The sequence below is a fragment of the Odocoileus virginianus genome, chromosome 11 (assembly GCF_023699985.2).
Source record: "Odocoileus virginianus isolate 20LAN1187 ecotype Illinois chromosome 11, Ovbor_1.2, whole genome shotgun sequence".
Taxonomy (NCBI): Eukaryota; Metazoa; Chordata; class Mammalia; order Artiodactyla; family Cervidae; genus Odocoileus; species Odocoileus virginianus.
Genome location: NC_069684.1, coordinates 9935010 through 9948220, shown reverse-complemented (window position 1 = coordinate 9948220; position 13211 = coordinate 9935010). Strand labels below are relative to the sequence as shown.

At 35.5% G+C, this 13211-nt stretch overlaps 1 protein-coding gene and 1 pseudogene across 3 annotated transcripts in view; one reads left to right on the top strand and one right to left on the bottom strand.

The window, feature by feature from the left end:
• Positions 1 to 13211, bottom strand: part of RPS6KC1 (ribosomal protein S6 kinase C1) — a 203638-nt gene that overhangs the window by 143187 nt on the left and 47240 nt on the right. For all 3 annotated transcript variants that reach the window (XM_070473923.1, XM_070473922.1, XM_070473924.1), the window contains exons 4-5: positions 12253 to 12368; positions 185 to 278 (exon numbers count right to left, since the gene is read on the bottom strand). In XM_070473923.1, the coding sequence (XP_070330024.1) occupies positions 185 to 278; positions 12253 to 12368 (210 nt within the window). The remainder of the gene's footprint in view (positions 1 to 184; positions 279 to 12252; positions 12369 to 13211) is intronic.
• Positions 5251 to 5647, top strand: LOC110146887 (CDGSH iron-sulfur domain-containing protein 1 pseudogene; annotated as a pseudogene).

Here is a 13211-nt window from a genome sequence, read left to right as displayed (position 1 = left end):
ATCAACCCAATACCACGTACTCAATATCAATGATGTTAAGATGTGAAGAAAAAAGTAACTTAGAATTAGTACAATACTCTCAAACTCCTATATCCATCTGATTTGGGCTATGTAGATATGATTTATAGTCTGCAGCAACCAAAACCACTGAAATGAAAAAAAATTAAATATAAAAATCTCTTACCTTCTGTGCTGCACTCAGGAAAGCTATCAGTGAGGGAATCTGGATAAGCTTCAACGGGACCAATCAATTCAGAGCCATCACTGATTATCCCACCCTAAAAAGATCAGAGTAACTGTGTTTCATGGTCAATATGACTATTTTAAAAAGATCAGCAATGAATGAATGATAGTTACCACAAGTATTTATAAGAATTACAAAAATGTTCATCTATTAAACTGGATTACAACTGCTTTTAAAAAATCAAAAGGAATAGCCATATTGGTTTATCAAATGTAACAAATGTACCACACCAAGGCAAGATGCTAACAACAGGAAAACTGTGAGGGAGAAAGGTGAATATATGGGAAAAACTCTATACTTTCTGCATAATTTTTCTGTAAACCTATGCTGCTCTAAAACTTTTTTAATTCAACAGGAATCTTATAATGCTTATAATAATGTGGACTTTTTACAAAAGCATGTTATCTGAAATCTATCAAAAGTGCTCATCTTTTTAAAATGCAGAAAAAGAAAAAGTCCACCAGCTAAAGTGGGGAATGTTATTCAGTATCTTTAGTCACTAATCTTTCTTAGTGATAAATGATGGACTCCATTAGGGAGTCACTTAATTTTACCAAATTAAAAAATACAACATACCACACAGTACCTCAAATGATCCAAAAAGTATATTTGAGAATAATTTGAATACAATGCACAAAATGAAATAAATTTAAGATGATTATTAAGGAAACATTTTCTTTTAATATTCATTCATTTATTTGGCTGCATCAGGTCTTAGATGTGACATGAGGGATCTAGTTCCCTGACCAGGGATTGAACCCAGGCTCCCTGCATTAGGAGCTCAGAGTCTTAGCCACTGGACCATTGGGGAACTCCCTAAGGAAACATTTTTAATAAACATAAAACTGATTTATCCTTTGACCATCATTTTATTTTTTTTTTTGACCATCATTTTAATTCTACACTTTCGTTTCCAAATTCATGCCTAAAAAGATTATTTTCTCTTACCTTGTGTGCAACTAGAGACTGCTCTGTCAGGCAAGTGGTGTGGTGTGATTTTGTGCCGTGGCTTTATGGACTGAATACTCTAAAAAGGCTTATAACCCTTAAAGAACTAAATTAATGGGCTTCCCTGGTGGCTCAGTGGTAAGAATCCACCTGCAATGCAGGAGACCTGGGTTTGATCCCTGGATGGGGAAGATCCCCTGGAGAAGGAAATGGCAACCCTCCCCAGTATTCTTGCCTGGGAAATCCCATGGACAGAAGAGCCTGGAGTACTACAGTCCATGGGGTCGCAAAAGAGTCAGTCGGACACAACTTAGCAACTAACCAACTGACAATTAAAATAACAACTCTTCTGCTCTTTAACGTCTTTCCTTCTACCTTCCACCAACAGTTCTACACCCCCAAATACTATTACCAGGATAGCAAAGCCCAAGAGAAATACAAGCCCCCTATTTCCTCTCTATGTCGGCACAAGTATCCTTCCCCCCTACTCTCAACAACATCTTTACCTCAAGTCTCCCTGCCAGTTAAAGGAAGAGAAATGTGAAATGGTCCCTCTCAAATTATCAAATTTTACTTCCTTGAGTTTTAAGTGAACTGAAACACTGAAAATGTTTGAATTTTTATCACTTTATTGTATGTATTCAAATAACAGATTACAATTGACTTTTTCTCCAAAAAGTAGAGTGTCTATTCTATACTAAGCCATCCTTTAAACAACATCCAAACCAAATCCTAAGAAAATCTAAAAGTATTTTTGAGCATTTTAATAGACAAAGTTAATTTTACCTACAATCTCACATAATAGAAAGTGCTTTTCAACTATTAACTACCTCCCCTACTACCAGGTATGTGACTTTAAGTTACCTACCTATAAAATGGAAATAACGTGTATATAACTAACTCAAGGATTTCTCAGGACTAAAAGATTAAAACAAGTACTCAATAAATTATTATTTGTTAGTATTACTAGCTGTTATAAAATCTTCTTATAAAAAAATACTAAAGAATACAAAAAATGCTTTAACTCAAAATCTTAGGGAAATTTTACTTACCTAATTTAATAAACAATTTAATAAAAAATAGATAATAAAGAATAAATCTTTAATGAAACAATAATAATAAAAACTGTTCTAGAGGAACTTAAGTAGTAGGAAAATACGCCACAATTCTATTTTAAATCTTCAGTTCAAAAATATTAACCTTTTAGTGTTTCTGAATATGCAATAAAAAGAAACTCTTATTATACAGCATCTCAAAGGTTTTGATTAATGAAGAGTCAATTTGGAGGCAGGGTGAGGGGAGTTCAGATGTGCTGGAATATCCAAATATGGTGGGAAGTTAGCAAATGCTCTCCCCCTAGAAGGCAATAACAAAACTATCGAAAACGGTCAAAACAACCATTCCAGAGCTCTGGAAAGTGACAAAAAAACACAGAACAAATGAATAAGTGGCTACTCATGAAAAACTACAGAACCACAGGTAAGAACTGTGGGAATTTGGGGCATTCTTGCCTGGAGTTGTTTCCATCTTCCATCCCATCTGGGTTGCCATGGTAATCATACAAGGGAAGGCAAACTTTAAAAACTAGCAGATTCACTTGCAGAAGAGACTGGCATGATTCAGACTTAAGCAGAGAAAGAGGTCCACTGAAAACAGTGTGATCAGCAATAGCAGTAATCTCAGTGCCAAACATGGCAAGAACAGTGACTCAGTAGCAGCACAAAGTTGCAGTTAGCAAAAGACCAGCACACTGGCCAGACATTTAGCAGGAAGATCCAGAAAATGGCAGAGCTATAACGGTTCTTAATAAGCTTCTCCACCTAAACATGAAGGAAAAACCAGAGAGAGATCATGCTATCTGCAAATCCCTGGCAAACCATGAGAGGGTGCACATGCACAGAGGAAATGCAAGAGATCCCAGAGGAAAACAAAAGCCAAAGCAAACTTAAAACCTGCCTGAACCTTTAAAACACACAAAGAATCATCACCATTAAGGGAGAAATAGAATGAAACAAAGTGCACAAGCAAAGACCAACCACTGGCTGACCCAAGCTATGCTTATACAGGGCTAACCAATACCAAGCCAGGTACAAAAATACAATAAAGATACTACGTTGAGCAGAAATACTAGCAGTCACACACTGTACATCAAAACAGACTCCGCAGATTTAGCACAGACATGTTACTAAACACACTGATAAAACTACATCAAGAACCCTCAGGGGAAACAAATCAGAACACAGATTTGCTATATTATCCAAACTTTTCAGTTTTCAACAAGAAAACTACAAGACATTCAACGAAACAGAAAAGTGTGATGAAGAATGAATACACAAAATGTGATATATTTATATCCACTTAATAGAATATTATTCAACCATAAAGTGGATTTAAGTACTGATACATGCCACATACAATACAAATAAACCTTGAAAGCATTAAGCTATGTGAAACAAGTCAGATGCAAAAGACCATATACTGGATGATTCCATTCATGTCCAGAATAGGTAAATCCATCAAGGCAGAAAGCAGATTAGTGTTTTCTACAGGCTGGGGCAAATGGTGTAGGAAGGGTGAACCCTAATGGGTATAAAGTTTCTTTGTGTGTTCAGTTGCTCAGGCATGTCCGACTCTTTGCTTTCCCATGGGCTGTAGCCCACCAGTCTCCTCTCTCTATCCATAGGATTTTCCAGACAAGAATACCAGAGTGGGCTGCCATTTCCTCCTCCAGGGGATCTTCCTGACACAGGGATCGAACCCGCATTTCCTGCATCTCCTACATAAACAGGCAGACTCTTTACCACTGAGTCCCCTGGGAAGCCTCTAATGTTTCTTCATGGGGTGATAAAAATGTTCTGGAATTAGGTAGTAATAATGGTTGCCTAACCATGAGAATATACTAAAAAAACCACTGAACTGTATACCTTAAATGGTGAATTTTACATTATGGGACTTGATTTCAATTTTTTTAAAAAGTACCAGATGAAAATCCTGGAGTTGAAAAGTTTAATAACAAAATTTTAAATTTACTAGAGAAGTTCAACAATAGATCTGAGAAAGACAAATAACCAATGAGCTTGAAGATCAATATAAACTATCCAATATGAAGATCATAGGGAAAAAAATGAACATTATAATAAAGAGAATCAGGGAGAGCTGCAGGACAATATCAAACATACCAATTTATATATAATGGTAGTACCAGACAGGAGAGGGGAAAAAGGGCTAAAAAATATTTGAGAAGATGAGGGCAGAAAACTTCCCAAATTTGATTTTAAAAAATTAATCTACAAATATAAGAAGATAAACCCAAAATAAAATTAATAGAAAGAGATCAACACCTAGGCAAACAATTGAAAGACAAAGGCTAAATTCTGAAAGACTAGAAAAAGACATATACAGTGGAGCCATAGTATAATTAACAGCTGACTTCACATAAAAAAACAATAAAGGACAAAAGGCAGAGGAATGATAAGTTCAAAGTGCTGAAAGAAACACTGTGGGACTTCCCTGGTGGCACAGTAGATAAGAATCCACCTGCCGATGGTGAATTTTACATTATGTGACTTAAATCCCACATAAAAATCTCACAAAACCCGGCCACGTGGGTTCGAAGATTCCACATGCCGAGGAGCAACTAAGGCCGTGCACCACAACACTCTAGAGCCCTCGAGCCGCAACTACTGAGCCCACGGACTGCAACTCCTGAAGCCTGTGCACACCCAGGCCTGTGGTCCGAAACAAGAGCAGCCACCGCAATGAGAAGCCCACACACCACAGTGAAGACAGGCCTCTGCTCACGGCAACTAGAGGAAGCCCGTGCAAAGCAGCGAGGACCCAGCATAGTCAAAAATAAAATAAATGAATTTTTTAAAAAAGAAACGTGTCAACTGATAATTCTCTATGTCCAACAAAAAGAAAGAAAGATAAGCGTTACATCGTGTCTGGCTCTGGCAATCCAATGAACTGCAGCCTGCCAGACTGATCTTCAAAAATGATGGGTGAAAAAAAAAAATGATGGGTAAAGGCACACCCTTGCAAGGGACAGTGCCAGGAGTATGACATCCAGCACACAAGCTGAATGGACTAAAGCAGTGCCCACTGCTGCTGGGACAGCTGAACCTGGTTATCTAGCTTACAAAAGATTTTAAAGATCATCGCAACAAATCTAGGGTAAACCCTCTCATCCAGAAAGACAACCCCAAGGTAGTATATGCTTTTGAAATGGAAGATTTGGCAGATAAAAGCTGTGCACTAACGCCAGTTGCTGAAGGTCCAAAATAGTTCCCATTCTGTGATGGATCTGACATAAAACACAATGAAGAAACTGGAGACAATATGGGGCCTCTGATCATTAAGAAAAAAGACACTTATATGGATACTTTTGATGCTGTAGACCAACTTGTCCGGATGTTTCCTGACTCTTTAACTAGAATGACTACCACTTCTGTCTAATTCAGCTCCTCTGAGTTCTAGATGTGGTATACTGCAAACTACAGCTCTCATATTCACCACATCCGCCTTGTATGCTGAACCACTGTGGTGCACAATTGTTGAAACCAAAAAAAAAGGAAAAAGGAAAAACCAATCTCATGGCCTGGGGGTTATTTTGGTCCTGCAAGGATCCATTTCTTTACATTTAAAACTGACATTATTATATAGTTGTTTGTCAAAGCTAACATATTAAATTATTCTTAAAATTTAAAAAAAGATGGGTAAATAAAAACATTTCCAGATAAGGACTAAAGACCATTACTAGCAAATCTGCCTTACACACACAAAAGAAAACTACAGTCCTCCAAGCTCAAAGAAAGAATAACATATGCTAATTCCAATTCACCTAAACAAATAAAGAACATTAAAAAAAAAAAAAACAAAGAGAGAAACGGCAAATAAAAAGACTACGTATATATGTGGTCTTATTTTTCCTCCCTTAACTTTTTAAAAAGACACTGGTAACACTGTACTGTTCTGTTTATATATGAGGTAACAGTTCAGTTCAGTCACTCAGTCCAACTCTTTGCCACCCCACAGGCTGCAGCATGCCAGGCTGCCCTGTCTGTCCATCACCAACTCCCAGAGCTTGCTCAAACTCATGTGCATTGAGTTGGCGATGCCATCCAACCGTCTCATCCACTGTCGTCCCCTTCTCCTCCCGCCTTCAATCTTTCCCAGCATTGGAGTCTTTTCCAATGAGTCAGTTCTTTGCATCAGGTGGCCAAAGTATTGGGAGTTTCAGCTTCAGCATCAGTCCTTCCAATGAATATTCAGGACTGATTTCCTTGAGGAAGGACTGGTTGGATCTCCCTGCAGTCCAAGGGACTCTCAAGAGTCTTCTCCAACACCACAGTTCAAAAGCATCAATTCTTCAGCGCTCAGCTTCCTTTATAGTCCAACTCTCACATCCATACATGACTACTGGAAAAACCAGAGCTTTGACTAGATGGACCTTTGTCAGCAAAGCAATGTCTCCATTTTTTAATATGCTGTCTATGATGATAACAATAAAAAAGGAGTTGATAGACCAAGTTTGCACCATAAAGCTCTATTTTACTAGAATTTGGTATTCTTCTCAAGTAAATTGTCATAAATTAAAATGCATACATTAATCCCTAGAGCAAACAGTAAGAAATAACTTTTAAAAGCACATACATAGGGACTTCACTGGTGGCCAGTGGTTAAGAACCTGCTCAGGGGACCTGGGTTCAAAACCTGGAGGGGGGACCTACGATCCCACAGGTGGCAGAGCAACTAAGCCCATGCCTCGTTACTGAGCCTGTGTGCCACAACTAAGACTTGGTGCAACCAAATAAATAATTTTTTTTTTAGTAAGAGCACACACATTAAAAAAAAAAAAAGAATTTAAGTGGCACAATAAACAATACCTATCTAATACAAAAGGTGGCATAAAGTAGAAATGAAAAACCAAAAAATATGTATGACATAAAAAATAGCAAATGACAGACAAAAAATCAGTCTTCTCAATAACTGAATACAAAAAGACTAAATACCACACCAACAACAGCAGTTTTCAGACTAGATTAAAAAAATAGGATCAAACTATATATAGTGCATGTAAGAATACTCTTTAGATTCAATTATACAAACAGCTTGAAAGCAAAATTAAAAGAAAAGTACATGCAGATTGTAAGAAACCTAGACTGCCTATATTAAAATCACACAAAACAGACTTTAAGACAATAAACAGTACTAGAAAGAGGGACATTTCATAAGATTAAGTAAATCATTTCATCAGGTAGATAGAACAATTCTAAACATACATGCACACGCCAAAAAAGGCCCAAAATGAAGTAAAAATCAACATAACTGAAAAGAAAAACAGAAAATTCAGCAATAATAATTAGAGGCTTCAATACCTCAATCTCAATAATTGCTAGAACAACTAGACAGAAAATCAGCAAGGATAATGAAGACAATACTATCAACTAACTTGAATTAATATTTACTCCACCTTGAATTAATAAATATAACTTCACCAGACAACAGATTATGTCAACATGTAACATTCTCCAGTGTAGAGCACAAGCTAGGAAATAAATCATGTCTCAATAAATTCAAAAGGACTGAAATCATACAATGCATATCTTCTGATCATAACCACAAGAAAACAAAATTAGAAATCAGTAACAGATGAAACTTTAAGATATCCACAAACATTTGGAAATTAAAGAACATTTCTCCAAATAACCAATGGGTCAACAGAAAAATCATAAAAGGAATCAGAAAATACTTTAAACTGAATAAAAGTGAAAATTAAAAAAATAAGTAAATAAATAAAAAATTTTTTAAAATAAATAAATAAGTGAAAATAAAACAAAAACTTAAGGGATGCGGCTCAAACAGTGTTGAGGGAAATTTATAGCTGTAAATGCCTATGTTAGACAAGAAAAACCATCTCAAATCAATAACTAAAGCTTCCAATTTAAGGAATTAAGGAATCAGATAAAAAGCAAAGTAAATTCAAAGCATGCAAAAGGAAGGAAATATAGTTTAGAACAGAAATCAGTGACACGAAATAGAAAAATACAGGGAAAAAAAAATCAATGAAACCAAGTCGATCCTTTGAAAAGATCAACAAAAACACCAAACTGTTAGGTAGATGGGTCAAGAAAAAATAGACACAAATTACCAAAATCATGGATTAAAGAGGGGATATCACTACCATTCCTATAGGAGTTAGAAACATTGTAAGTGAACAGTATGAACAAGTTACAGAATTCAGATGAAAACTCCCAGTAAAACACAAGTTACCAAGCTGTATCAAGTATCAAGCAAAAAGAGAAAATTAGAATAGACCTATACAAGAAAATAAACTGAATTAGAATTTAAAATCTTCCCACATCAATTCCACTCCTAAGTATATACCTAAGAGAAACAAAAAATGTCCACGCAAAAACTCAATATTCATAACAGCATCATTCATAGTAGTCAAAGGGGACAACAACCCACATGTGCATCAACTTGATGAATAGATAAACAAAATGTGGTATAGCTATGGATCCACACAAAGGAAAATTATAATTAGTATTTAAAAATAAATTAAGGAATTAATGGATACCAGCTATAACATGGCTATATAAATATAAATATATATAACCTTTAAAGCACAATGCTAAATGAAAGAACAATTCCATTCATAATGGCATCAAAAGAATAAAATATTTTGTATTAAATATGGCAAAAGAAGTACCTTATACAGGAAAATCACAAACAGTGCTGAGATAAAGAATACCTAAATAAATGGTGAGTTATTTCATGTTCACAGATTATAATAGTAAGATAACAATTCTCCCCACATTGAACTGTATACCTAATACAATGCCAATCAAAATTTCATCAGAATTCTGTGCTCACATGGACAAACTGATGTTAAAACATTTTATGAAAATTCAGTTTTGAACAATCAAAACTGCTGTAATAACTCAGAAAAAATACAAATAAAGTGGGATAACTTACACTTTTTCATTTCAGAACTTCTTATAAAGCTACAGTAATCAAGACAGTATGGTATTAGTAAAAGAACAGGCACACAGATCAACAGAAGCTTATGTTTTTAAGAAACTGCCAAACTGTTTTCCAAAGTGATTTTTACCATTTTACATTCCCCAATAATGAAATTTTGCCATCTGCAACAACAATGCATGGACTCAGGGGGTGTCATGTTTAGTGAAAAAAGTCAGAGAAAGACAAATGCTATTTGATAACACTTGTATGTGGAATCTAAAAAACAAACTAATGAATAAAACAGAAAAAGGAAACAGACTCACAGAGAAATTAGTGGTTACATTTGGGAAGAGGGAAAAGGTGAAGAGCAAAATAGGAGTAGGGGATTAAGAGCTACCAGGATATACAGTACATTGCAGGGAATACAGCCAATATTTTACAGGAACTATTAACAGGCACAACCTTTAAAACTGTGACTCACTATACTGTATACCTGAAACTTACATAATCTTGTACATCAACTATAATTTAAAAATATGTACATATATGAAAAAAAAACTTTGTTGTGTGAGATAAACAAGATAACATGGTGAGTTTGGCTTTGTTGCTTACTTGGGAGTTAAATAACCTTCAAATACCATATTTACTTATCTCTACATTAAGAAACTAAGCATCACTGTTATGATATTAAATCAGTATACCTCTCCCACCAAACACACTGCTTAGGATATTTCCAAGATATTTTCCAAGACTAGCTTGACTTTTCTTAAACTGCCCAATTTTTTCTTCCTCTTCTTTTGTTTCTCATTTCACATAAACCAAAAATAAGTGTCTTTCAGCAACAGTTACAATGAGGAATTCCCAGATCCAAAAGAAACAGAATGAACAGCTTTTATTTAAGTTATTCAAAATCTACAATCTGATCTCTAGCCCTTGGTATGTGTTAATTTGCAAGACTGACTTTCATAATCTCTATAAAGCAATATTCTTCTTGCTTAATAATGCTGTCTTTTTCTATAAGCATAGATTCCCTGCCATACAGAAACAGCTGTATTTAGCAAACAGCTAATACTGTATCAATTTGATTTGGTCTTTTATCCTAAATATCTGCATTAGGTCATAAGCAGAAGCCAATTCATCATCTCAGCCCAGTTTGCAGAGTAATGAAAAATAAAGCAACATAACAAACACATGAAAAGATGCTCAACATCACTCATTATCAGAGAAATGCAAATCAAAACCACAATGAGGTACCATTATACGCCAGTCAGGATGGCTGCTATCCAAAAGTCTACAAGCAATAAATGCTGGAGAGGGTGTGGAGAAAAGGGAACCCTCTTACACTGTTGGTGGGAATGCAAATTAGTACAGCCACTATGGAAAACAGTGTGGAGATTTCTTAAAAAGCTGGAAATAGAACTGCCATATGACCCAGCAATCCCACTTCTGGGCATCCACACCAAGGAAACCAGATCTGAAAGAGCCACATGCACCCCAATGTTCATCGCAGCACTGTTTATAATAGCCAGGACATGGAAGCAACCCAGATGCCCATCAGCAGACGAATGGATGAGGAAGCTGTGGTACATATACACCATGGAATATTACTCAGCCATTAAAAAGAATTCATTTGAATCACTTCTAATGAGATGGATGAAACTGGAGCCCATTATACAGAGCGAAGTAAGCCAGAAAGATAAAGACCATTACAGTATACTAACACATATATATGGACTTTAGAAAGATGGTAACGATAACCCTATATGCAAAACAGAAAAAGAGACTCAGATGTATGGAACAGACTTGTGGACTCTGGGAGAAGGCGAGGGTGGGATGTTTCAGGAGAACAGCATTGAAACATGTGTATTATCTAGGGTGAAACGGATAACCAGCTCATGTTGGGTACATGAGACTAGTGCTCGGGCCTGGTGCACTGGGAAGACCCAGAGGGATCGGGTGGAGAGGGAGGTGGGAGGGGGGACTGGGATGGGGAATACATGTAAATCCATGGCTAATTCATATCAATCTATAACAAAAACTACTGTAATGATGTAAAGTAATTAGCCTCCAACTAATAAAAATTTAAAAAAAAAAATAAAATAAATAAAATATAAAAAAAAAAAAAAAAAAAAAAAAAAAAAAAAAAGAAAAATAAAGCAACAAAGTCAATCAGGAAGAATCTTATTAACACAAACTTTTCTACTATTATTTCTAAATCACAGGTTTGTAATGTCTTTCAAAAGATCAACTTCCTTCAGCAAACTAAAATAGGCCATAAAAAATAAATTCCTTTTGTAGATAATATTCTTTTGTAAGATCCTCATATACCTTGCTGGCTACATGTTCTAAGCAATTACATTTATACAACTGAGTAGATTTTTAGTTAAAGGAGGGAAAAAATAATTATGGCACAATCATCTAGCTTTAGTCTAGAAAGCTAAATATAATAGAAAAATTAAGACATTAATACTGAATAAAGACATTGATATTAGCCAACAACTAGCACAAATTCAATACATAATAAACTAGAATATTATTAGTAAAAATGATAATGAACTCAGAATGAAGGCATCTCATGTCAAGAAAGTTAAAACACTAATATCCAAAGATCTCTGGTAATACAATTTGTACTAGACTACCCCTTTAAGTTGTACATGGACTATTTTTGTTCTAGCTTTACACAAATTAGTCTAATTAAAACAAATTTAATATGGAATTACAGTGGTTTCTGTCCCCAAGAGAAGTCTATTACTGAAAGTCACCTCAAAAAGTGAAGATAACTACTGGAGCTTCATGATATTTAAATGTTTTAATGTATTTCAATTATGATGAATTAGATAATCTCTAAGCCCTCTGCAACAATTTTCTTAAATCTGTGAATCACAAACTGTACACCTTTCCACAAGAGAAACAGAAGACATGCCAGACACTGTTATTTACTATTAACTTCTAGTTATTTTACTGAATAATGAAATTCAAAAGTAAACGACATTTTGTTTGGGGAAGAAAAAAAAAAACTTAAATCTTGCTTTACTACAAATTAGAAAATAAAGACATTTAATAAGATACACAATATTCCAGAAAGAACACCAAACCTTGAAAAAATCTTCAAGCTGTTTACTGTTATAAAGAGCAGGAATGTTGGCAGAGAACTGCAGCAGATCTTCAGCACACTGTCTCCTCTCTTCAATAACAGTTTCATCAAATCGTCCTAGAATTAAATAAGAGTCAACACTGAATGAAAGAAAGATCAAAGCTGGTTTATAACAGTTGAGGTTCACAATGAGAGCAGCAGCAGGCCCACGCTGCCTATCTGCTGTGCTCATCATGCAGTCTTCTGAAGTCAAATCTAGTCTCCATAACTGCAATCACTCGTGCTCCCACCAGGGAAGAAAGTAACGTTTCTGATAAAACAGGAGGCCGAGGTGTCAACTAGTCAATAAACAGCGCTGTCATAATCTAAAGACTGTCAATACAAAAAACTTACCATTTAAGAAGCTGGCAATTTGAAACTAACGTTGAAAAGAGAACTATAACGAGCTCAAATAGTTTTCTACGGTAGTTTAATACTGCAATCACTCATATAATTTTCCCTTCCCCACTCTTTTTTGATTTATAAAGGGAGTCGAAGAGAGGAAATTATGAGAACATCTGTATGGCAGTGGGGTCAAACACCTCAGCTTGAAGCAAAAAGCTTTCGAGCCAATTTCCATGTGCGATGCTGTCAGTGTACATAAAGCATGCTTTGAGAAAATAGAGAACCCGCACGGCGCAGTGAGCTCTGGTTTACAAGGTGATCGAAAGGTGATTTTCATAGAAACTGTTTTAATGATATATACAGTTTGAATGCTGACAAGACATTTTCAAATATGAGCATTTTGTACTACTCTCAGATAAGATTACCGGTTGGCATTTGTCACACGCCATGTATCATACTGATTGCAGTTTAGGTTTAAAAAACTACAAAATCAAAAGAGTAACACATCCCATACTTGAGTGGCTTTGCAAAATGTTAATGAAAACAGAGGCATAAAGAGATTCTTAGTTATAGGCA